Source organism: Cervus elaphus, chromosome 5 (assembly GCF_910594005.1).
Source record: "Cervus elaphus chromosome 5, mCerEla1.1, whole genome shotgun sequence".
Classification (NCBI taxonomy): domain Eukaryota; kingdom Metazoa; phylum Chordata; class Mammalia; order Artiodactyla; family Cervidae; genus Cervus; species Cervus elaphus.
In genome coordinates, this window is record NC_057819.1 from 36,177,683 (window position 1) to 36,203,712 (window position 26,030).

Consider the following 26,030-nt stretch of genomic DNA (forward strand, 5'->3'; position numbering starts at 1 on the left):
TATAATCTAGCTCCATTTGGCATTATTGTTTTCTTTCCCCATTTTTTTCAAACAAAATCTGGAAAGTAGCATTTAAATTTTACAGTTTATGAAATGAAATCTCCTCCAAAATGTAGAATGTAGGTCATATTCTGATATTCAGACTCTTTATTAGTCAGTGATTGTGCCTGTGTCCCAAGTACTTAGCACATTGCCTGGCACATAATAATTCCTCAGTACATAGTTGTTGAATAAAGTGTGACTCCATTAAACAGGAAACACCTTAGTAAGTAAAAGCTATCTGGGTAATTTGTGTGAATTTATAAAATAGTAAAATTTATTTACAGACTTTATTTCCAAAGTTATTTGGCTCAAAAGTAAAGAATCTGCCTGCAATGCAGGAGAGCTAGGTTCTATCTCTGGGTCAGGAAGATCCCCTGGAGGATGGCACTCCAGTATTCTTGCCTGGAGAATCCCATGGACAGAGGATCCTGGCAGGCTACAGTCCATGGGGTTACAAAGAGTCGGACACAACTGAGCAGCTAACACTTTCATCGCTCACATGACATGCTGGAAAATAGTTTGCTGAAAACTTCCTATTTTACTACAATATAATGACCAGCTGTTCTTCCTCTAGACATACATCTCGTAAAAAAGCAACAGGCTTTGCTGCTGTTCATCAGCTGTTTACAGAACGCTGGCCAACAGCCCCAGCCAACAGAAGTCTTAGTGGCACAGCTACAGAGAGAAATATTGACTTTGAACTTGATATTCGAGTTGAAATTGATAGTGGAAAATGTGTGCTCCACCCAACCACCCTTCTACAAGAACATGATGATATAAGCTTGAGAAGGTAAGATATTGGTCAGAAAGGGGTACATATAACTTCATTTGTTAGGAATACTATTTATATATCACTAATCATAACAAACATTTCTCCCCACATCCCAAAATACAGACCTAAAAGAGTATTTCTAATCATAGTTGGAGTGTTTGACTGTTCATTTACGTAATATTCTATTTCTTTAAGCAAATGTATAATACTTTTTGGTGATTAGAAATGGATGACTGATTTAGATTCTGCAAATCTGTTAATTTGAACACTTTTGTCTTTGGAATTCTCCAAGTATGAATTCCTCACGTAGTCCCTATCCTGTTACTCACATTTCTGTTTCAAAGGACAGTGCAATACTCAAATGTGTCTTGTTATTGAGAGTTTGATGAATTCATAAAGAAATAAGAAAGACTGCGAAACAACTGAACAAAGAGGCCTCAGTAAACTGGAATGTTGCTCAGGCTGTAACTGTAGCTTTACGTTGCCACCATTGAAAAAACAGTTGTATAAACAGGCCTAAAGTTAGATTCATTTTTCTTTGAATTTCTGTTTTGCTTTTTCTTCCTAATCTAAAAAAAAATTAGTGAAAATAACAATATTAATAATTTAGTGGATGAATAAGAAATGGGTGGAAATGCAGGTGAAACACGTAGGAAGAATGCTGACAATTGTTGAAGCTGGGAGATGGGCCTATGGGGGTTCATTCTACCATTCCATTTACACTTGTATGTTGTAATTTTCTATAATAAAAGATTTTTAAATGTCTCACTGTCTAATAAAGATTTTTATACAATGAGATGATAAAAAGGCAGTATAACTAGTTCAAGTCTTAGAAGTGTAATAGTGATGATAAAAAGAATGTTAGTTTATTTTTGGTTGAACTGCAATAAGCCAAAATAAACTGCTGGTATTCAGCTATATTTACCTAAGTAAAGAGTAGTTTCATTTGGTTCAGCCTTCGTTTGGAAGAGTTGTGACCTCAGGAAAGGACAAAGGTAACTGCCCTGTATAATTATGGAACATACAGCATAAACCTCATCCATGCAAGGATTAGCCAGTTTAGCTAGAGATAATGATGAACCTCACTTTTTCAACTTTATTAACAAAAGTTTGACTTTAAAAAAAAAAAAAAAGTTTGACTTTAAACAATATAAGAGAAATGTCTTCCAAAAAGATAAAAAAACATTTTTTTCTTTTTATAGGAGTTATGACAGAAGTTCCAGGAGTTTAGATCAAGAATCTCCTTCCAAAAAGAAGAAGTTTCAAACTAATTATGCTTCTACCACCCATTTAATGACTGGCAAGAAAGTGCCATCATCTCTACAAACAAAGCCCAGTGACTTAGAAACAACAGTATTTTATATTCCTGGAGTTGATGTAAAGGTAAAAACCTAAATATCTAGGATAAGAAATAAGATGATTATTAGCCAGGTTTATTTTCTATCATATATATTCTTCCTTCACTGCTGCTGCTGCTGCTAAGTCACTTCAGTTTTGTCCAACACTAGTTACATTAAAATGAGACTTTCTGAAGTTTTCTCTAATGTAGTTGTATTCTGAACATGAAACCTTCTAAATTGCACATTGCCCCATGTGCATGAAATTTTCCATGAAATTTTGACAGGAAGAAGTTAATTTTCTTTTCTAAGCATTGATATTCATGTTTGCAAAACATTGCCTATTGCAACTTTTTTAGATTCTAGAATTATACATTCCTAGAATGTTAAGCTAGAAAGAATTTAAAATAGTATCTGGGATGATCTCTTTTCACTTTAAAAGTGGAAAAAAGCTAATAAGGAATTTGCTAGAATCACAAAGCTAACTTGTGAAATCTTCTGGTTCCTGGATCAGTGTTCTTTCTGCCAAATTTTAGTACATTTCTTTGTTTTCCTCATGTGCATAATTTTAATTTTGGAAGTTTATTTGTTTCAATACAGTTGCATTACAATTCCAAGACTCTAAAGACCGAATCACCTAATGCCTCCAGAGGATCTTCCTTGCCACGAACACTCTCTAAAGAGTCCAAGCTGTATGGTATGAAAGATAGTGCCGCATCTCCTCCTTCTCCTCCTTTACCCTGCACTGTCCAGAGCAAGACTAACACCTTACTTCCTCCCCAGCCCCCACCTATTCCCTCAGGTATTTAAGGAAAATATACTCTAACTTTTTTCATAAATTAATTTTAAGTCATCACCTACTTGCTCTAGTAAGACTTTCAAATTCACATGTTTAAGAAAAAAGGACTTAGACTTGCCAATAATGACTGTACAAAATTCATGTATGGAAGTGTAAGCTAATTCCTTTTGCCTAGTTTTCAAATTACTATTACCTTAGAATATCAGTTTTTACTTATTTTTTTAGATCTATGTATACAGAATACATTGAACTTAAACCATATTTATTATCTATTATTATATAACAAATTATCCCAAACTTAGTGGCTTATAATCTTAGACATAGTTTCTGTGGATCAGAAATTCAGAAGCAGTTGGGCTGGGTGCATCTAACTTCACAGTTGTCTATGAAGTTGCAGTCAGGATGTTGGGTAAGGATACAGTCATCCAAATGCTTGACTGGGTCTGGAAAATCTGTTTCCATCATATCCCATTCACATGGCTGACAAGCTGGTGCTTTAGTCTTTCCCCACATGACTGGCTGCTTGAGTGTTCCCATGACATGGCAGCTGACATTCCTTCAAAAGGAGAGATCCAAAAGAATACATGGCTGAAGCTTCAATATCTTCTATGGCTTAGTCTCAGAAGTCACATACCATCATTTCCACAATATCTTATTGATCATATAGGTGACCCTTATTCAGTGTGGGAGGGAACTACACAAGAGCATGAATACCAGGAGGAAAGGACCGTTGGAAGTTATTTTGGAATCTGGCTAGTATACCACATGAATAATACCTTATATATATAATAGAATTTCCAAAATTGGTTATATTGGGTTGGACAAGAATTAGTGAAAAAGCTTTATTTGAGAGATGGAACTTGATACATTAATCTTTCAAAGTAGCCAGTAATCATGATAATAATGCCTAATATTTTTATATCACTTTTAAATTGACAAGACACATCTATGTCCATTAAGTACGGGGCAGGTATTATTATCTCCATTTTATATATGAAGAAAGTTAAAGCTCATAAAAGTTGAATTTTTTTCCTAGGTTTGCAAATTAATACATGGTAGACTTGGAAACCTAAGCCAAAGTTATCTAAATCTTAGCTGTTATATCATTCTGTTGATGTGGAAATATTTAGTCAGGGAGAAGGAAGGAGAGATGCAGCCCATGTAAGGAGGCATGTAAATATTTACCAGGTAAGAACAGCAAGAACCTAAGAAAGTGTAAAAACTGATGTTTTTCCTCACTTGCCACAAATTTTCATTAGTCAGAGTCCTCTATATCTTCTTAAGTGGACAAATAATACTAAATGAGAGACTAAATTCTAAAATACTAATGAGAGAGTTAGCGAAGTATAAATTTTAAAAACTGAACCAAAATTTGTGACCTAGAGCAAGTAGGAGTAACTGTTGTATTTATATACATCATTGATCATCTCTGTATTCTAACAATAAGATTTCTATCAACCTATTTTTATTGCATTCTTGTATGGTTTTAAGTATAAGGTGCTTCACCTGATTAAACTCATCTAATTCTAATTTCTCACAAAATTATGTTTTCTGGAAACTATTAAATTCATCTCACATCTGTACATCTTCTAGCCAAAGGAAAAGGAAGTGGAGGAGTAAAAACAGCCAAGTTATATGCCTGGGTAGCACTTCAGTCATTGCCAGAAGAAATGGTAATCAGTCCCTGCCTATTAGACTTTCTGGAAAAGGCTCTGGAAACTATCCCAATTACACCAATTGAAAGGAACTATACAAGTGAGTGTCCTCTTAAATACTTAACTGCCCATCACATGTATTTTGGGGTCCTGTTACTAGAAGGATTTTGTAATGCTTTTATAATACATTCAGTGATAAAGGAATTATAGAACTGAAAAAGAACTTGAGATACCATCTAGTCTTGGTGGGGTTTATGATTCCTCCGTGGCTACAGCTACTTAATGACAAAATTAACATCCTTAATCCTGTGTTTGAAGAAGCAAATGGCAACCCACTACAGTATTCTTTCCTGGGAAACCCCATGGATAGTGGAACCTGGCGGGCTGCAGCCCACACATTCACAAAAGTTGGACATGGCTTAGCAACTAAACAACAACAGGTCCTATATTAGAGTGACTCTTGGACTGGAAACACCCCTTGAGGACAATGGCAAAATTACCATTTTCTTTGTATGTTGTTTGGTACAGCAGCAGGAATCAAGAGTTTGAAGAAATGAGTAAGAGGTTTGAATAGGGGAAGATGTAATGAATAATGGGCTACAGAAGCCAGTGTTTCTGTGCATTCATACCCTGATCTCAGTACTAGCAAAAGAGAAAAAGATCTTTTAATAAATAGTTTGCCTTTACCCTAACAGTAAAACTTTAAATATTTTAAGCTGTTAGCTCTCAAGATGAAGATATGGGACATTTTGAAATACCAGATCCTATGGAAGAATCAACAACATCACTAGTATCATCTTCAACATCTGCTTACTCTTCCTTCCCTGTAGATGTTGTGGTTTATGTACGAGTTCAGGTAATATACTTCATCTATTCCTTTTTATTTTAAAGAAAAAATTTTTTTTAAGTTTATCTGAACATTTACAATATTAATTGCTTTTAAAGTTTTCTTAAGGTTTGTGGACCTCTAGTATGTCTATGATGGCCTAGAGGTTGCCTGAACCTCTGGAAAGTATATGTACAATTTTATGTGTTATTTATTTGTCTGCTGAGGAAGTTCATATCTTTGAGTGTTCAAAATTGAGATCTCATTCTTTTGTGGCAAAGGTAAAATATGTAAGTTAAAACTCTTTTTTAGCACATTATGCCTTTTAAAAATTATATCATGGCATCTGTATTTCTTATCATTATGGTTATTTGTGGGCAGACATAAAGTGAAATTGAGATATAAAGTCACAATAGTACCTTTTTTAGATTCTTCTAAGGGTTATATAATCATGTATTTAATAATTTTATTCTAAAATTCAGTCCTGTTTCAGGTCTGTTGGAGTATAGGTTTCCCCTCTAATACTGTGGGTTAAGTTCCAGACCACCACTGTAATAAAGCAAATATTGAAGTGAAGCAAGTTACTTTTTTAAATTTCCCAGTGCAAATAAAAATTGTTTACACTATCCTATATTCTATTAAGTATATAATAGTATTATATCTAAAATAAAACAATACCTACCTTAAGTAAAAATGCTATTAGAAAAGCTATACCATTAGACTTGCTCAAGGAGAGTTGCCACAAACTATCATTTTGTGAAAAAAAGAAAAAAAACACTCAACATCTACAAAGCACAGTAAAATGAGGTATGTTATATTAGCATCCAATTGAGTCTGTTTATTAAGGAGGATTTAACTTGTATCCAAACTTCAAGGTTTAGTTTACCTTCAATTAAAACTTTATGATCAGTCTCAAGAATAAAAGAAACACTAATGATCATTTCTTCAGATTAATTTCTATAAAAGCAATTTGGCCAAAAGAATTTCAGTCTGATCTTCTGGAGTTTTGCACTAGCTTTTTTGAAGATCTGATGAAAACATAAGTGAGGCCTGGAGAGTTTGTAAAGCTTCAGTTATAAATGCAATAATAGCCTTTTAAAATTTTGGCATAAAGAAATTACTTGCTTTAAAATATTTGATTATGAACAACGTGGACATAAATTTAATGTTCTGAATTATCGAAATGCCTACATATTTACTGTTTAGAATTCCTCAAATATTTAGTTTTAAAAGTGATACGATTTTGTTAATGCATTTTGGTTAATGTATATGTGTCTGTTTGAAAAAGGGAGGGCAGGGCGTTAAACTCAAAATAATAAATTTGATATATGTAGACTGAAATGGAAACTGAATGTAATTTCTGGAGTCCAACTGAAAAATTTTTAATCACCTAATTCCCTGGTGGCTTAGAGAGTAAAGTGCCTGCCTGCAATGCAGGAGACCCAGGTTCGATTCCTGAGTCAGGAAGATCCCCTGGAGAAGTAAATGGCAACCCACTCCAGTACCCTTGCCTGGAAAATCCCATGAATGGAGGAGCCTGGTAGGCTACAGTCCATGGGGTCGCAAAGAGTCGGACACGACTGAGCGACTTCACTTCCTAGAAATTTTTCTTTGTCTTTCTGTACTTTTCAGCCCTCACAGATCAAGTTTAGCTGTTTACCAGTGTCAAGAGTAGAATGCATGCTAAAGCTGCCATCCCTGGATTTGGTGTTTTCTTCAAACCGAGGAGAACTGGAGACTTTAGGGGCTGCATATCCTGCAGAGACCTTATCCCCTGGAGGTAGTGCTCCTCCAAGCGGAACAAAAACCTCCTCGAGCAAAACTGGAGTACCAGGTGTGGAAACATTCTTTTATTCAATTAGCATAAAAAGCCAAGTACTATTTTAATAGTAATTAGTAAACATTTCCAAATAAATACATTTGGAAAAGGAGAATATTTGAGAATTAGGGTATTTATAGAAAAAATCTATAGTGGATCAAAGTTTTGAGTGTATTTCATTATACCCAAGGAATGGCAGTTGCACAGCGTTTTGTTGTCCATTCATGTGCATATCACATGTAATGTGAAGTGTGAATGATAATGTGTTCAAGTACTTTTGAATGTTTTATTTTATGCTGTATTTTTACGTTATGAGTGATCAGTGTTGCAAATGGTAGGTAAGAGCTGTAGTATTATCTTGCAAGGATTTCTTATCACACTGAATTAAAAGTATATCAAATTGTGTGTTTATGTATAAAAAAAATCTTAGTGGTAAAATGTTGTTACTTAATCCAAACATCCGTTTCATGAAAGGTTTAGGTATTAGAGTAGAACCGATGATTTCCTGATGAGACAGTCATTTTCCACTCAGTGTCATTTCTGCCCTAAAACTCTGGAGGTCACAAATGCAGGAAGTGAAGATTTTATGGGACATTTTTAAAAAGAAAGGCCAGAATGAATGAAAATGTAAAAGAACTGATAAGAGAACTAATAAAAAGACAGTTTAACAGTTCTACCCCTAAAGCAGATATTGGAATATTCACTTTTTTCTTAATATCAAAATGTGATAAATTAACACAAATTATTATAGCAGTATATATGCAGTATGCTAGGAATATATAATGAAAGGAATATAATATGCTATTTTATAATAAGCTATTTATTATTTATTTATAATCTATGTTTATGCCCATGTTTCTTTTAGAAAATGAAAAAGTGAAGTAGCACCCCTTATGTTATCATAATAAAACATGCAGGAAGGAATGATGATGAGAATAAATGTATAAGAAATGTAGATTATGACAATATCCATTCTTTGAAAAGGTCTTTATGAACTTGACTGAGTTCTGGATCAGTGCTAAGGGCTGGATATACTGTAGTGAACTTAGCTAACAAGCATATTCCCTGCTAATGTGAACTGAATTGAATTTGGAGAAATAGATAATAAGCAAACAAGTATATTTTCAGTGAAAACATGAAGGTGGTAAGTATGAGTTAGCCACATAGACAGCTGGGGGAATAAAACACTCCAGGTTACAGAGTATAAAATCTATAAAGTAGGAAAGAGTTTGACAACTCTTTGAAATTAGCCTGTTCCACTCATGGTGAATGTTGGCAATAGGCCTTCTTGATTTCTAAGAGAGAGACCTTTAACTTTCTCCTTTTGTGTATGTAGCTCTGTTTCCACTGTTTCTGTGGAAATGTGGACTCCAGTTGTATGATTTGGATTTTTTACAATTCATTCTCCTCCACTGCTTAACACTCAGCTATTTTGTACCTCTTCCAACCGCCTGCTTCCAGTAGAACAAAGGAGAAATTAAACAGGAAACCTTGGAGTTGGCCAGTCATATGTATAAATAATTATTTCAACAATGAACAGAATATTCAGCCCTGGTTTATACAGTATATTAACAGGAAAATACATCTAAGCCCTCATGTTAAGGATTTAAATCTACTGATCAGTTAATGTTTGACTATTTCCATTTTATTTTCAAATCATGTTTGGTTCTTGAGACTATATTAAGGACAGTTTTTTTTAGTACTTTCTGTGTTTTATTCTATTTTGGGTTTCTTGTGTTCCCTATAGGCTCATCAGGATTAGGCAGCCCTCTTGGCAGAAGTCGACATAGTAGTAGTCAGTCCGATCTGACCAGTTCCAGCAGCAGTTCCTCTGGGCTGAGCTTCACTGCATGCATGTCTGACTTTTCCCTTTATGTATTTCATCCATATGGAGCAGGGAAACAAAAAACCGCTGTTTCTGGCCTTACACCTGGATCAGGAGGATTAGGTATACTTAGCATGTTTGCATCTTTTCCAAATTTATCACATCTTTTCAAGTTTTCATCTTTTTAAAAATGATGTTATCTTTAATTAATGGATATAAAATGAGATCAGAAACTTTATTTTTCTTCTTGATAATATCTATCCTGTCTCTACATTAAATAAACAGAAATATGAAATAAGTAATGTAGGTAAATCATATAAGATTTTAAAATTCAAAATATTTTATAAGTGATATACACTGTGTAATCTCTTCAGATATGAGGTTACTTATGTTACTTAAGTGTTTAAATGTTTCATCAAATTGCTATTTGTATAAAAAGTTATATTCTGTCAATAGTTAAAATTTTAAATTTGTACATCATCACATTTGTTAATTTAAAATGATACTCTTTAATATGACTAGACTATTTAGTGAACTTAAATTCCACTGCCATTTTAAAGTACAGATTTACCACTAAAAATACATACGATGTTGGTATTAGTGAATGTTACTAACTTATTTAGACAAATAATAGATACACTCCATGTAGGTGCTGGTTTTTGTTGAGATGTAGAAATCACCAGTTATGGTTATGGACTTGAACCTATTACTGTTAGGAATGTCCAGTGTTCATTATGTCATTCTGCTTAAATTTTTAACCTCATTTAAGTGATTTTAATTAATAGCATATTATAGCCTATTGAATAACTTCATGTAACTAGTTGTTGGGGATTTTTGTGTGTGTATATATATGTGTGTGTGTGTGTGTGTTTTCACGTGTATTTTTTTTTAAGGGAATGTAGATGAAGAACCCACTTCAGTCACTGGTCGAAAAGACTCACTCAGTATAAATCTCGAGTTTGTAAAAGTGAGTTTGTCTCGGATAAGGCGTTCTGGAGGTGCCTCATTTTTTGAAAGTCAGTCTGTAAGCAAGTCTGCAAGCAAAATGGATACTACGCTAATAAATATATCTGGTATTCAATTTTATATTTTTTAATTGAAATATTGTTCTTCCAGAATTAAATAAGGGCCTCCTTTTAAGTGTTTAAATATTAAATAATTTAATAATATTAAGCATTTAGTGATAAACTGATTTAAAGGAGAAGAATAACTTCCAGCCAAGTACTATCTCAGTCCAGTGAGATATCAGTTTTAGAAATAGGATTTCTAGATACATACATGGAAATAGCACACAAGAGCCAAAATATGCCTATTTAAGTCACTAAAAACTGCTTCTTCACTTCTCTACCATGACTTGGTACAACTTCTGACTTATTTTTTTATTTTTTAATTATAAAATCTAACACTAAGGAGGAATGGGTGTTGAAAATTTTTTACTTGGTATCGTAAGATCTTGAGTTGTGTACCTGTGTATCACTAGCTTTATTATAAAGCTAACTAGTTATATATGATGGACAAATCACTTGCTCATTTTCTGTACACTGTGATTTGAGTATTTAAAATTGAGTAGAACATTTTGAAGAATTCAGAGTACTAAGTGAGTGAAAACTTTAAAAATTATTCCAACAAATACAGGTAAGTACACTTAATCCACTCAACACAATATATGTTTGGTCATTCAGCAAACATATAATTGAGCCTTTATTTTACAGTGAACTTGTGCCAGGCACCCTGCTAGGTGCTTGAAGATGCCCATGTGAATAAGGCAAGGTCTTAGGAGTAGACAAATTACAGTGCAGTGTGACAAATCCTATAATAGAGGCTTACTTAACGAGGAGGAAACAAATTCTGTTTCATATAAGAGAGGAGAGAAGGTTTCACAAAGGATATGATGTTGGGGCCAGTCTTCAAAATTATGTAGGAATATTCTTGGCTATGGCAACATGGTATTTAATGGTCAGAGCATCAAAAAGTATGCTTTTGGATCATACTTTGATTCACTGAGTTAAAGCATAGGTGTAACTGAACACTGAGTTAGTTGTACAAAGTAGATGGGCCCAGAGACAGGGAGGACTTGACTGGAGGTAAAGCTGATAAAACAGCCCAGGACATGACTGTGGGGTGGGGGGACTCATACCATGCTAAAAAATGGGGTTCTGATCCTTTGGGCAAGGAGAAGCCATTAGCAGTTTTTAAGAACTGTATGACAACACTGTCCTTAAAGATAGCAATACTGTACTGTACACTGAAAAATCTGTTATGAGGGTAGATTTCATGTTAAGTATTCTTGCCACAAAAAAAAGAACAACCAAAATTATACATGAATTATAAAATAATCTATGTTTTTTAAAAAGGAATGTTTTATGTTTTAAAACCTATGTTTTAAAAAAGGAATGATCCTTAAGATTAGGAAGAGAGCTGACGGGAGAATGGTAAGAGATGGTAAAGTGGAAAGATGCTTGGGGACACTGTCTGAAGTAGACTAAGCAATAGGGGATGAGGGCCTGAATTGTGATAGTAAAAAAAGAAAGAGAATGGTTTCAAGATAAATATGAGAATCCACAAGCTTAAGGACAAGTTGTATGAGGAGCAATAGAGGAGACAACAATTGCCTCAGGCTTTTAGCTTAGGTAACTCAAGGGGCAGTGAGGTCACTACCTTTAGAAAATAAAGAAGGAAACGCTTATATGACAGTGAGGTGGAAGGATCTGATAGGCAATTGGCTATTGGGCTGTGTGGATATGGGCTCAGGCTGAAATGGGAACTTCAGGTTTAGGGGACGCTGACATGTGAATGCAACAGAAGCTCTGGTGGAGGACTGGAGGAGCACCTGAAGCAGAAGTAGCAGAGCAAAAACCCCAAGACAGCCATCAGAACACTTTGAGACTGACAATTTGTTGCCTAGCTGGTAAAGAGTCCACCTGCAATGCAGGAGGCCTGGGTTCAATCCCTGGATTGGGAAGATCCCCTGGAGAAGGGAAAGGCTACCCACTCCAGTATTCTGGCCTGGAGAATTCCATGAACTGTACAGTCCATGGGGTCGCAAAGAGTCAGACACAACTGAGTGACTTTCACTCACAAAACACTAACTTCTGCCATACAGTTACTTGGTTTGCAGCTGCTTTTGAAGAAGTCTGTATTCTAGCTAATCCTGATGATTCATTTTCCGTATGTGAGAGGAGCCCTATGTTAAAGCTGGAAGCTGTCTATAAGACTGATCTCAGGTCCTGTGTGAGAATTTCATGATAAAGTGGTAACAGAATTCCAGTTTGCTCTCACCTCAAAAATGGAAGTGGAACTAATGGTGCTAGAATGTGCTATTTTTATCAGCTGTGAAAGGAACACATTATCACTTACTGATCATACTATATATCTCATTTTGGTATTTCAAGAATTGTAACAGTATTATAATTCAGTTGTGTAATATTATATCTACTATGTGAAAATATTAAAGGTTTTGGAAATATGTTCTAACAAATTTTATTTATGTATCAGCTGTTTGTGATATAGGGTCTGCTTCCTTTAAATATGACATGCGCCGCCTCAGTGAAATTCTGGCATTTCCAAGAGCCTGGTATAGGAGGAGTATTGCAAGACGCCTATTCCTTGGAGACCAAACTATTAATTTGCCAAGTAAGCTTGTTTATGTAATTATAGATTATACTTAGGCTGCTTTTAATTTTGATTACAATAATGATAAGATCCATGACTGATAACACAAACTTTGTCTTACTTGGTAAACTACCCTGCAGTTGTTTTACTCATTCAGTAAATGTCAGTGGAGCCCCTTTGATGTGCTGGTAACCACTGGGAATGTACTAGCATTGGAGGTCAGAAAATGCTTGCTCCCTCAGGGATTATTTTGTTCTGTGATGATTACCCTATAATCTCCGTAAAATCTGGAAATGCATGAATAAATTTAACCAACTTAATCATGGTTAAACATGGAAAATAGAAAATATTAGGGACATGCTACCATATTTCATTTTTTCTCTTCAACATAGATATTGCTGTAGTATTACACTGTGTAAGTGACAGTTAAGAGTTAGCATTATACAGTAGAAAATATTAGAAATTTGGATTCTAGGTCTGTTCCCTCATCTGTAATATGGGACAGAGTGTCTGCCCTACCCTTCTCATATATTTTCTGTGAGAATTAAATAACATGCTGGAACTTTGCAGACTGGACATTGTATAGTTTTCAGAGAACTTGAAGAAATATAAAATGTGATTAGAAGTGGTGGAGTGGTGAAATTTCTTGTTTTATAGCATGGAGATATTATCCTGTTAATTTTGTTTTTGTTATCTACTTTCCTTTTAGCATCTGGCCCAGGGACACCTGATTCCATTGAAGGTGTAAGCCAACACCTTTCTCCTGAATCATCAAGAAAAGCTTACTGCAGGACCTGGGAGCAGCCTAGTCAGTCAGCCTCCTTCACCCACATGCCTCAGTCACCTAATGTGTTCAATGAGCACATGACGAACAGCACCATGTCACCAGGGACAGCAGCTCAGAGCCTAAAATCCCCAGCTTCCATAAGGTCAAGGAGTGTGTCCGATTCTTCAGTTCCCCGAAGAGGTAACACTGTTCTTTTGTTATCGGTAGCCCTCTAGAGCTCCTAATATAAAAATCTTAATTAGTCACTGCCAGATTTTTGCCCCAACTGCAGGAAGAGATTCTCTTAAAGGTTTTTATGGAAGATGTGGGGTGGGGGGAGGAGTTCCAAACACAACAACACACACACACACACACACACACACACACACACTTCACAGTATTTGCTAGTAGATGAGAGAGCTGGACGGCTAGTTGCTTTGAAAAGGGATAAGGAGAAAGAAATGAGCATAGTGTTAGCATGCTCCATATGGTAGTTATTGTTAGAAGTAAAACAAACCTACAGTGTTGTAAAAGGTACTTGATATTGAAAAAGTTGTCATTCTTTTATTCAGCTAGTTTTTAACTTTCTTATGTGCTCAACACTCGACTTGTGTCTAAGTACATAAAATGGTGCAGTTAATGTCACAAGGTAATAGATTATAGAGTATAATTACAGAGTATAATGAGCAAAGCCAGGACTCAAGATGCATACTGAGTCCATAAGAACACAGAAGACAGGCATCCCGGTGAGCCTCTGCATTTCATAATGGTACCTGCCTTCCAAGTTCTTTTTGGCAGCAGCAACATGATTTTCGGCTTTGTTAGGAAAGTCTTAGGGCGATAAATGACCCGTGCTGCTGTATATCATGCACACCAGCATCTCCTCATATGAAATGGAGATCATACAGACCTTTATGAGCCTTCAAGAAGTAAAACTGAACAGTCAGTAAATGGTAAATACTATTTTAGAGATAGTGTGACAGCTAGTAAATGTTAGTTAGCTTTAACACAGAAATATCATAATTTTACTTTTTGGATTATAGTAATAGGAGTGATCTTTGCTTTGTAATTGGCTGAACATCTATATAAATAAATGTACATTTTATGTTCTATTTTTAGATTCACTTTCAAAAACATCAACTCCTTTTAACAAATCAAACAAAGCAGCAAGCCAACAAGGGACCCCATGGGAAACACTTGTCGTGTTTGCTATCAACTTGAAGCAATTAAACGTTCAAATGAATATGAGTAATGTAATGGGAAATACAACGTAAGCTATTCAGATACAAAGAAAATATATTTAATCACCATATATAATTTTTCTAATTGTTGTAAAGCAATACAAAACCTTTTTCAAATGCTGAAATGTTTGAGACAGTAAAGACAATAGATAAATTGCTTTATCCTGAAAATGGTTTAATCCTAAAGATACTGTAACATAAAAACAGCATGAAATACATGCTCTAAAAAGATAGAAAATAAGGAAAATAGCATAATTTTCTAGCTAAGAAGAAAGCATCATTATTAATATTCAAATGTTTACCATAGTTTTTATAAGAAATGTATTTTCATTGTCCAATTTTTTTTTTGAAATCATATAACTCCTGTTTTAATTCATGACATTGGAAGCCATATGTCTATTTAATAAGCCTTTTTTCTTTTTGATAGCTGGACAACTAGTGGTTTGAAGAGCCAAGGCCGCCTGTCAGTAGGAAGTAATCGAGATCGAGAAATAAGCATGTCTGTTGGTCTGGGAAGATCACAGTTAGATTCTAAAGGAGGAGTAGTTGGAGGAACTATAGATGTAAATGCTTTGGAGATGGTTGGTATGTTGAAATTTATAGCTGAAAAATATACTGAGAAAAGCATTTGAAAATTGATTTTGATGAGTTTTTATTAGGCATTTCTGTGAAAAGTCATTACTGTTTCTATTTTAGCTCATATTTCTGAACATCCAAACCAGCAACCCAGTCACAAAATTCAGATTACTATGGGTTCTACGGAAGCTCGTGTGGATTACATGGGCTCAAGTATTCTCATGGGTATCTTCAGTAATGCTGACCTCAAACTTCAAGATGAATGGAAAGTAAATCTGTATAACACACTGGATTCAAGCATGACTGATAAAAGGTATTTAGTGAAATATTACTTTTTCAGTACTTTACATGACTGCTCTTAACATATTTTCTATCATCCAGTGAAAAGACTCAAACTATTTTTCCTGCAATTACATGATTTTTATGTCATACAATTAATATGAATGAAAAGCTGGTGGGGAAGAGATTTTTTTTTTGGGTGCTTTTAAACTATTTTCTATAAGATGTATGATAAAGACTCTGTTTTATGCTCTAGTGAAATTTTTGTCCATGGAGATCTGAAGTGGGATATTTTCCAAGTAATGATATCAAGATCAACTACACCAGACCTGATAAAAATAGGAATGAAGCTCCAGGAATTTTTCACTCAGCAGTTTGACACCAGCAAACGAGCTCTGTCTACCTGGGGACCAGTTCCTTATCTTCCACCTAAGACAATGACTAATAACCTAGAGAAAAGTTCACAAGAACAATGTAAGAGTTATAAAACTAAGACTTTATATATCTTTCACTGTGTTACAATTTTAATTTAAAACATTTAAATATCATACTTACAAAGGGGTCCATATGCTCTTTATCCTACTCACTCAGCAAAGTACTCATGTCCTACCCACCAATGGAATCAGAAGCCATCATTTGGAAAGACATTCATTCATTATCTCCCCTGCCACAATCCATCTATAATCATATCATTATTACAAACTACATCACTATATTACAAATTAATACTTTTTACATAATTACTTACAACTAATGATTTTGATTCTGAATAACTTACATTGTATTTCTTATTACATTATTCACATTCATTTGATTGTTTAATACATTCAATTATACTCCATGCTCTTGAATATTAATTATGATAATACCATGTTCTGGTTCAGAGCACGGGCCATGGAATCAGAATGTCTGAATTTGGGTTTATTGACTGTGTCATGTTGCACAGTTTATTATTTTCAATCAGTAATTCAAATATTATGTATCAACTATGTTCTTAAGCACTGTTTTAGGCATAGGGGATCTACTAGTGAAGAAAGTTCCTATTCTCCATTAAATTTTAATGGGAGAGACAGACCATAACTAGTAACCAAATGTGTAAGATAATTTCAGGTAGAGAGAAGTGCTGAGAAAAAGAACAAAGCAGGGGAAGAATATAGAGAATGACAGTCTGTGAGGATAAATATTTTAGAAAGGGTGGTAAAGGAAACCTTTTCTAAAATGAAAGAGCTAGGCTAAGATCTTGGAAGAAGAGTTCTAGGCAAAGCATCCTATGAGAAGGTGCAAAGCCCCTACAGTTGGGAGGAAACTTGCTTGTTTGATGATCATTAAGGTGGCCGGCCCACTGTGGTGAAACAGTGAGCAAGCAGGAAAATACTGAACATGAATTCAAAGAAGCTGCAGATAAGGTTTTTAATATGTTGGGGAGCTACTGGAAGAATTCTGAACAGATGTGATACTATTTGATTTACTTCTTACAAAAATAATCCTTTTTAAAGCATCACTCTGGCTTCTGTGTGGGGAACAGACTGAGGTGGTTAAGAATGAAAGTAAGGAAATCACTGCAGTAATCACTATTACTACAATAACTGCTATTACTACACACTTACACTTTTAATACCATTGTAAGGAGGATATCCTGAGAGTCCAGGCAAAAGACAGTGGTGGCTTTAACTAGATTGATAGAGTTAAAAGTGAAAGGTGGTCTGTAGTAGGATAACTTTTAATGATTTATTATCACAGAAGCAGTACATGTGCATTGGGAAACAATGTGCATTAGGAAAGAATGTAGATATCCAAGCAAAAAATAAAAACCTCACATTCTGCCCAGAAATCATCACTGTGATTACTTTATATAGAGTATATACTTTCAGATACTTTTCTAGGCACACATGCGTGTGCACACATACACACACACACACATACATATATACACTGTTTACCAGACTATTATTGTTTTGTAACCTTTTCCAGTCAACAATCTCAAAATTTCCGTTACATTATCTCCTCTAGCCACCTCATCGCAGTTGGCAACTGACCTTAAACCCAGTTGTAAACCCAGTTTACAACTGGGTTATCCAAACCAGTATATCCAATTGAAGATCACAGGTTAAAAATAGTTATGTTTCTTTACTCTTTTTAAATTCTACTGAATTTAGTCCCTCGCTAAGTAAGAGACTTGGCCAATTGTCCTGTAGAATATCCTACTTTCTCAGTCTTTCAGTTGTCTTTTTGTGGTTTCATTTATCTTGTTCTCCAAGTCCCTGCATTACCTTTAAACTGGAATTGGTATCAGACATAAACTAACAGATGGATATTCCCCAAAGTGTCTGGCCTAGACTTTTCCAAAAACCTTTGTCATGGACAACAGACAAACAGGCTTAAGGAGTTGTCTTGGATTAAAGGGAACTAAAGAGATACGCAAACTATATACAATGCATGATCTTTAGATGGATCCGGAATGAGAACTGTAGAAAACAGCCAAAAGGATATTACTGAAAGAAGTGGGTAATACAAATACGAACTGTACAGTGAGAAACGTGTGAGGTTTGCAGGCCCGCACACAGTTTTTTAATAGTAATGAGTACTGTGGTACTACGTGATCTATGCCTGGTGGAATCCTGATGGAAGTGTGGATATGAAGGGCCAACTTTAAGTAATACATGGATTTTTGACTTTGTGGAGGTTCAGTGTCCCTGTGTATCAACCCCCATGTTGTTCAGTGTTCAACTGTGTATCTGATTAGCTCTCCTTGAACTTTAATGTGCATCTGAAACGCCTGGAGATCTTATTAAAATGCAGATTCTGATACAGTAAATATGGAATAGACATAAGAGTGAATTTCTAACAAGCTCCCAAGTCATGCTGATGCTGCTGGTTCTCAGACCTCACTTTTGAGTAGCAAGGTTATAAAAGATTTTTTTTTTAAGTACGTAAAATCAGGCATCTGCCTTTGATATCTAGGTCTGCTCTGATCACTGGTTTACTTAACCCCTCTCCTGTAAACTAGGTGTTTTCTCTAGATGACACACCTTGTTTATAGTTACTGTGAGAATTGCATAAAACTTCACGCAGGCACTTTATACATCATTATTACAGAAGCATTAGTTATAATTATTATTAAAAGATTGTTACTTTCCTTAGTTCTATCCATCTTTACACAGCATCTTTTCCAAGACTGTATCCTTACTAGCTTTCGCTTAATGTTAACCAGGGACTGAATTGTTTTATCCCTTATCTGAGTCACTTTAGTTGTAGAAAGTAGCCATGTGCTATCTTCCTGCCCAGCACTCAGGATGTTCATGAGACACTTCTGGATAAATGGTTTTTTGTTTTCTTGCAGTGCTCGATGCAGCGCATCATCGACATTGGCCTGGAGTATTGAAGGTGGTATCAGGATGCCACATATCCTTATTTCAGATTCCGTTACCTGAAGATGGAATGCAGTTTGGAGGATCAATGAGCTTACATGGAAATCATATGACACTAGCTTGTTTTCATGGCCCAAATTTCCGTTCAAAATCCTGGGCCCTTTTTCATTTAGAGGAACCAAATATTGCTTTTTGGACTGAAGCTCAGAAAATATGGGAAGATGGTAAACTGCCATTTTCAGCTTTCACTTTTACCCATCTTCTTATATGATTATATATGACAAAGTAATTTTCTTTTCCCATATCATTTATTTTTCTTATGATACTTCTGAAATCCATCCCTATTATTATGTACCTGACATGTTAAGGAGTTAGTTTACTGTCAGTGAGTCAGTATCTATGAAGTCTGGCACATGTTAAAAGGCTTATTTCTGAATTTACCATCTTATTCTGTTTTTCACTTAGGCAATTAAATTTCTGCTGCCATGGCTGGTCGTAGTTAGTCACAGTTATTGTAAACACCTCTTAGAGAAACATGAAGAGAGGACAGTACACAGTGGCGGTGTAAGGAAACTACTGCCAGTCAGGACTTTTTACGAAGCTTCTATGGACAAGGCTGTGCTTCTGCCTCTATCTACAGTTTCCTTTAGCTTTAATTTTCTATTCTATGATTTCTTAATGATGAAGGAGATAAATGCTTGATGTTCTTCATCTTCTTGGGGATAAATCCAGTTATAACTAAAAGAAAAAGAGTTTGACTTTTTTTTCTCACCTAATGTACTGCCTATTTTTACAACCCTTCTCTATGTATGACTTACCTAGCTGAATCTATTGCTCTAGGGCCACAACTCTGCTTCCATCTAAAATATAGTTTGTTACATTAAGAAACTTGTTCCCCCCTCTAGGCTCTAGTGATCACTCTACATATATTGTACAAACACTGGATTTTCATCTGGGCCATAATACCATGGTCACCAAACCATGTGGTGCTTTGGAAAGTCCTATGGCAACAATAACCAAGATAACCAGGCGTCGCCATGAAAATCCACCCCATGGAGTAGCAAGTGTGAAAGAATGGTTCAATTATGTTACGGCCACAAGGAATGAAGGTTAAAAGTTTGATTCTTTGGAAAGATCTGTTTTGTATTCTCTATTTTTGGTTCTGTTGACTGTGTTTAGAATTTAAGTGGAGGGAGCATTAATTAATTAAAGTGGAGGAGGGAGCATTTCCATTTCTTTCAACAAGCTTCATTTTATTCTAGCACTGTAAGTAGCAATATTACTACATGATTCAACACCCTAGCAGTGCAACAAACATCTCATGGACTAAAATTATTTTTGATGTAATGAAAACATTCAAAATAAAATTGGTTTACATAAGTGAAATTAAGTTTATTATAATTTGAAAAGATATTTTTATACTAATGTTCACAATTGGAGGTTTGGGAAAGTTATTACACAACTAAATAACAATAACACAAAGTTCTGATGGCTGGAATAAAATGAAACTAAATATTAGTATTCCAGTGAAAGTCGTTAAGTTTAATAAAGAGTGCTTTTGATGAATTTTTCATTTGATTAGATTCACTGGTCTCGCAGTAATGCATTCATGAAAATTCTTATTCTGTGGTTGTTTTTCTGTTACAGTTTAGAGTACTGCTTTTTATCAATCATTTCATCTGTATTGAAAAGCTGACTAAATTGAGACATGTTAAGACTTGAATGTTTTGCTTAAAAATGACTTCTTTTCAGAGTGGAAAAGATGGCTTGGGCCTCGTGGAAAATAGTTGCTATGCCCTAGCAAACCTAGGGATCAAAGACTGTTAAAAATGTTCTGAGAACAAAGGAGGATAAGGAAGTAAATTAGAAAATTCTGCATGTATTGTTTATTCTACCTTCTAAATAAGACACTTTGGGGGAAGGAGTTCTTTTGGACTGGGATACTGTGGAGGGCTGTTAGCATACTGAACTGCTACCTGTGTAACTAGAAAATGCTAATTTTTATATGACAACTCTGATGTTACCACAGCACATATGTTGGGGAAACTCAGGACTTATACCTACTCCCAAGATCGGGGTTGTATTTAATCATACCTTATCAGAGAGAATTATTTGACCTATGAAAAACTTTGAGCTTAATAAAGCTCTTAAATTCAGATATGATTTCAATTGAGAATAATATTCAAAGTTTAAGAAACAAAAAATGTATTGGATTTATCCAAAACCATGTTATAAAATCTTCAGTATTGAGAATAGTGACAGGTGGATTCTTTACAGTCTGAGCCACCAAGGAAGTCCATTTGTGTATGGATGTATATATAAATACATGTGTCCATATTTATATCTGGGGGCTTCCCAGGTGGCCCTAGTGGTAAAGAATCTGCCTGCCAGTGCAGGAGATGCCAGAGACTCAGGTGCAATCCCTGGGTCAGGAAAATCCCCTGGAGTAGGAAATGGCACCCCATTCCAGTATTCTTGCCTAGAAAATTTCATGGACAGAGGAGCCTGGTGGGCTACAGTCCATGGGGTAGCAAAGAGTCAGACACATATGCCGGACCGAGCACATGACATGTGATTGAGCACAGCTCACATATTTTATCTATATGGTATATAACCAGTCTCAAAGCCAAAGCTTTAATATGCCTCTTCTTAAAAAATGTCTTCATTTTCCATTTTGAAATGATAAAAGTTCTGTATATCAGTGTCAGGACAGCTATATGCTTATCAATGCCTATTAATATGATTCTTACTGTCTTTATTATGCTTGTAGAGCTAAACCTGCTTCGTAATGTTGATGCTAATAACACTGAGAACAGCACAACAGTGAAGAATTCTAGTTTGCTCAGCGGATTTAGAGGAGGTTCTAGCTACAATCATGAAACAGAGACAATCTTTGCACTACCAAGAATGCAGCTTGACTTTAAATCCATTCATGTTCAAGAACCACAAGAACCTTCATTACAGGGTATGTGGAAAACAACCTTTAGTTTCTAAAGTTAACTACGAAAATTCTACAGGATCTTCAAGCTTCCTTTTTTCCCCAAAGATTATTTTTGTTTTACAATGAAACTGATTTTCTGGTTTAAACTGATTTATATTCTTACCAGCTATATGACGTCTGGCAAAAAATGTACTCCATTTGTGCCTCTTCTTCCTCAAATGGAGCTAACAGGACTTCATTAGGTTTTTATGAGGACTAAATAACATATACTTCTATAATGCTCGTAAATAATCATCATCATCCTATAAATCACATACAGAAACTACTGGTTTCTCTATAGTTGCATTTAAGTGGATGCCTTTACATGGACCCATGTAAATCCTTTGTTAATGTGAAAAGGGACTTATTTCAACAATCTTTTAATATAGAAGAACTCTGCCATTGCAGATGCCAGCCTGAAGCCAAAGGTAGAATGCAGTGTGGTGACAGAGTTCACTGACCACATCTGTGTGACGATGGATGCTGAGCTCATCATGTTTCTTCATGATTTAGTGTCAGCTTACCTTAAAGAAAAAGAAAAAGGTGGGTAACATAGTTGGTTTTTTTCACTACCATTTACATGAATTTGACCCAGACTTGCCCGTGAGTGTCCAGGAGTCTCCGGCGGAGGCGTGGGTCGGCGGTGGCCTGCTGCAGGGTTGGAGGCACTGAGTATAGCAGCACATGCACGGGACTTCTTGAAGGAGGTCAACATTATCTTCATTGGCCCATCAAAACCAGACCCAGCTTCCCCCTCAGTCAGTCTCTCCCATCAGGAAGCTTGCAAAAGCCTCTTATCCTTCTCCATTAGAGGGCAGATAAACTGAAGGCCACAATCACAGAAAACTAACCAATCTGATCACATGAACCACAGCCTTATCTAACTCAGTGAAACTGTGAGCCATGCCATGTAGGGCCACACAAGACAGACAGGTCATGGTGGAGAGTTCTGACAAAACGTGGTCCACTGGAGAAGGGAATGGCAAACCACTTCAGTGTTCTTGCCTTGAGAACCTCATGGACAGTATGAGAAGACAAAAAGGTATGACACTAAAAGATGAACTCCCCAGGTTGGTAGGTGCCCAATATGCTACTAGAGATAACTGGAGAAATAACTCCAGAAAGAATGGAGAGACAGAACCAAAGCAAAAACAACACCTAGTTGTGGATGTGACTGGTGATAGAAGTACAGTCCAATGCTGTACAAAGCAAAATTGCATAGAAACCTGGAATATTGAAAGAAAAGGGAAAGTAAAGTTGCTCAGCTGTGTCTGACTCTTTGCAACCCCATGGACTGTAGCAAACCAGGGTTCTCAGTCCATGGGATTTTCCAAGCAAGAGTACTGGAGTGGGTTGCCATTTAGGTCCATGAATCAAGGCAAATTGGAAGTGGTCAAACAGGAGATGGCAAGAGTGAACATTGACATTTTAAGAATCAGCAAACTAAAATGAACTGGAATGGGTGAATTTAACTCATGTCCATTGTATCTACTACTGTGGGCAAGAATCCCTTAGAAGAAATGGAGTATCCATCACAGTCAACAAAAGAGTCCAAAATGCACTACTTGGATGCAATCTCAAAAGCGACAGAATGATCTCTCTTCATTTCCGAGGCAGACCATCACAGTAATCCAATCTGTGCCCCGACCAGTAATGCTGAAGAAACTGAATGGTTCTATGAAGACCTACAAGACCTTCTAGAACTAACACCTAAAAAAGATGTCCTTTTATTATAGGGGACCGGAATGCAAAATTAGGAAGTCAGGAAAGATCTGGAGTAACAGGCAAATTTGGCCTTGGAGTACAGAGTGAAACAGGGCAAAGGCTAATAAGAGTTTTGCCAAGAGAATGCACTGGTCATAGCAAACATCCTCTTCCAAGAACACAAGAGAAGACTCTACACACTGACATCACCAGATGGCCAACACCGAAATCAGATTGATTATATTCTTTGCAGCCAAAGATGGAGAAGCTCTATACATTCAGCAAAAACAAGACCGGGAGCTGACTGTGGCTCAGATCATGAACTCCTTATTGCCAGACTCAGACTTAAATTGAAGAAAGTAGGGAAAACCACTAGACCACTCAGGTATGATCTAAATCAAATCCCTTATGATTATACAGTGGAAGTGACAAATAGATTCAAGGGATTAGATCTGATAGACAGAGTGCCTGAAGAACTGTGGACGGAGGTTCGTGACATTGTACAGGAGGCAGGGATCAAGAGCATCCCCACGTAAAGGAAATGCAAAAAGGCAAAATGGTTGTCTGACGAGGCCTTACAAATAGCCTTGTCAAACACAAAATAGAAGAGAAGCTAAAGGCAAAGGAAAAAAGGAAAGATATACCCATTTGAATTCAGGGTTCCAAAGAATAGTAAGGAGAGATATGAAAGCTTTCCTCAGCGATCAATGCAAAGAAACAGAGGAAAACAACAGAATGGGGAAGACTAGAAATCTCTTCAAGAAAATTAGAGATACCAAGGGAACATTTAATGCAAAGATGAGCATAATAAATGACAGAAATGGTACAGACCTAACAGAAGCAGAAGATATAAAGAAGAGGTGGCAGGAATACACGAAAGAACTATACAAAAAAGATCTTCATGACCCAGATAACCACAATGGTGTGATCATTCACCTAGATCCAGACATGCTGGAATACGAAGTCAAGTGGGCCTTAGGAAGCATCACTACGAACAAATCTAGTGGAGGTGATGGAATTTCAGTTGAGCTATTTCAAACACTAAAAGATGATGCTGTAAAAGTGCTGTAGTCAATATACCAGCAAATTTGGAAAACTCAGCAGTGGCCACAGGACTGGAAAAGGTCAATTTTCATTCCAATCCCAAAGAAAGGCAATACCAAAGAATGCTCAAACTACCACACAGTTGCATTCATCTCACATGCTAGCAGAGTAATGCTCAAAAATTCTCCAAGCCAGGCTTCAAAAAGTATGTGAACCATGAAATTCCAGATGTTCAAGCTGGATTTAGAAAAGGCAGAGGAACCAGAGATCAAATTACCAACATCCGCTGGACCATCTAAAAAGTGAGAGAGTTCCAGAGAAACATCTACTTCTGCTTTATTGACTATGCCTAAGCCTTTGACTGTGTGGATCACAACAAACTGCGGAAAATTCTTCAAGAGATGGGACTACCAGACCACCTGACCTGCCTCCTGAGAAATCTGTATGTATCTACACAACAGTTAGAACCGGACATGGAAGAACAGACTGGTTCAAAGTCAAGATGGGAGTACGTCAAGGCTTTATATTGTCACCCTGCTTATTTAACTTATATGCAGAGTACATCATGAGAAACGCTGGACTGGATGAAGCACAAGCTGGAATCAGGATTGCCAGGAAAAATATCAATAACCTCAGATATGCAGATGACACCTCCCTTATGGCAGAAAGTGAAACTAAAGAGCCTCTTGATGAAAGTGAAACTGGAGAGTGAAAAAGTTGGCTTAAAACTCAACATTCAGAAAACTAAGAGCATGGCATCCAGTCCCATCACTTCATAGCAAACAGATGGAGAAACAGTGACTGACTTTATGTTGGGGGGCTCCAAAATCACTGCAGATGGTGACTGCAGCCATGAAATTAAAAGACGGTTGCTCCTTGGAAGAAAAGTTATGACCAACCTAGACAGCATATTAAAAAGCAGAGACATTACTTTGTAAACAGTGGTCCATCTAGATAAATCTCTGGTTTTTCCAGTAGTCATGTATGGATGTGAGAGTTGGACTATAAAGAAAGCTGAGCGCCGAAGAATTGATGCTTTTGAACTGTGGTGTTGGAGAAGACTCTTGAGAGTCCCTTGGACTACAAGGAGATCCAAGCAGTCCATCCTAAAGGAAATCATTCCTGAATATTCATTGGAAGGACTGATGCTGAAGCTGAAACTCCAATACTTTGGCCACCTGCTGCGAAGAACTGACTCATTGGAAAAGACCCTGATGCTGGGAAAGGTTAAAGGTGGGAGAAGGGGACGACAGAGGATGAGGTTGTTGGATGGCATAAGTGACCAATGGAGATGAGTTTGAGTAAATTCTGGGAGTTGGTGATGCCCAGGGAGGCCAGGATTGCTGTAGTGTATGGGGTCGCAAAGAGTTGGCCACAGCTGAGCG

At 36.2% G+C, this 26,030-nt stretch overlaps 1 protein-coding gene across 9 annotated transcripts in view; it reads left to right on the forward strand.

Moving 5' to 3' along the window:
- KIAA1109 (KIAA1109 ortholog) overlaps positions 1-26,030 on the forward strand; it is a 196,559-nt gene that overhangs the window by 165,129 nt on the left and 5,400 nt on the right. For 7 of the 9 annotated variants that reach the window (XM_043902345.1, XM_043902336.1, XM_043902342.1 and 4 more), the window contains 18 exons: positions 617-832; positions 2,017-2,197; positions 2,752-2,953; positions 4,544-4,705; positions 5,322-5,461; positions 7,064-7,265; positions 8,998-9,198; positions 9,969-10,148; positions 12,571-12,708; positions 13,397-13,654; positions 14,573-14,723; positions 15,122-15,279; positions 15,391-15,583; positions 15,806-16,023; positions 18,890-19,141; positions 19,823-20,026; positions 21,688-21,882; positions 22,306-22,440. In XM_043902345.1, coding sequence (XP_043758280.1) covers positions 617-832; positions 2,017-2,197; positions 2,752-2,953; positions 4,544-4,705; positions 5,322-5,461; positions 7,064-7,265; positions 8,998-9,198; positions 9,969-10,148; positions 12,571-12,708; positions 13,397-13,654; positions 14,573-14,723; positions 15,122-15,279; positions 15,391-15,583; positions 15,806-16,023; positions 18,890-19,141; positions 19,823-20,026; positions 21,688-21,882; positions 22,306-22,440 — 3,386 coding nt within the window. Of the gene's footprint in view, positions 1-616; positions 833-2,016; positions 2,198-2,751; positions 2,954-4,543; positions 4,706-5,321; positions 5,462-7,063; positions 7,266-8,997; positions 9,199-9,968; positions 10,149-12,570; positions 12,709-13,396; positions 13,655-14,572; positions 14,724-15,121; positions 15,280-15,390; positions 15,584-15,805; positions 16,024-18,889; positions 19,142-19,822; positions 20,027-21,687; positions 21,883-22,305; positions 22,441-26,030 lie in introns of those variants that run through there. The other 2 variants (XM_043902343.1, XM_043902344.1) reach the window with 2 other exon arrangements.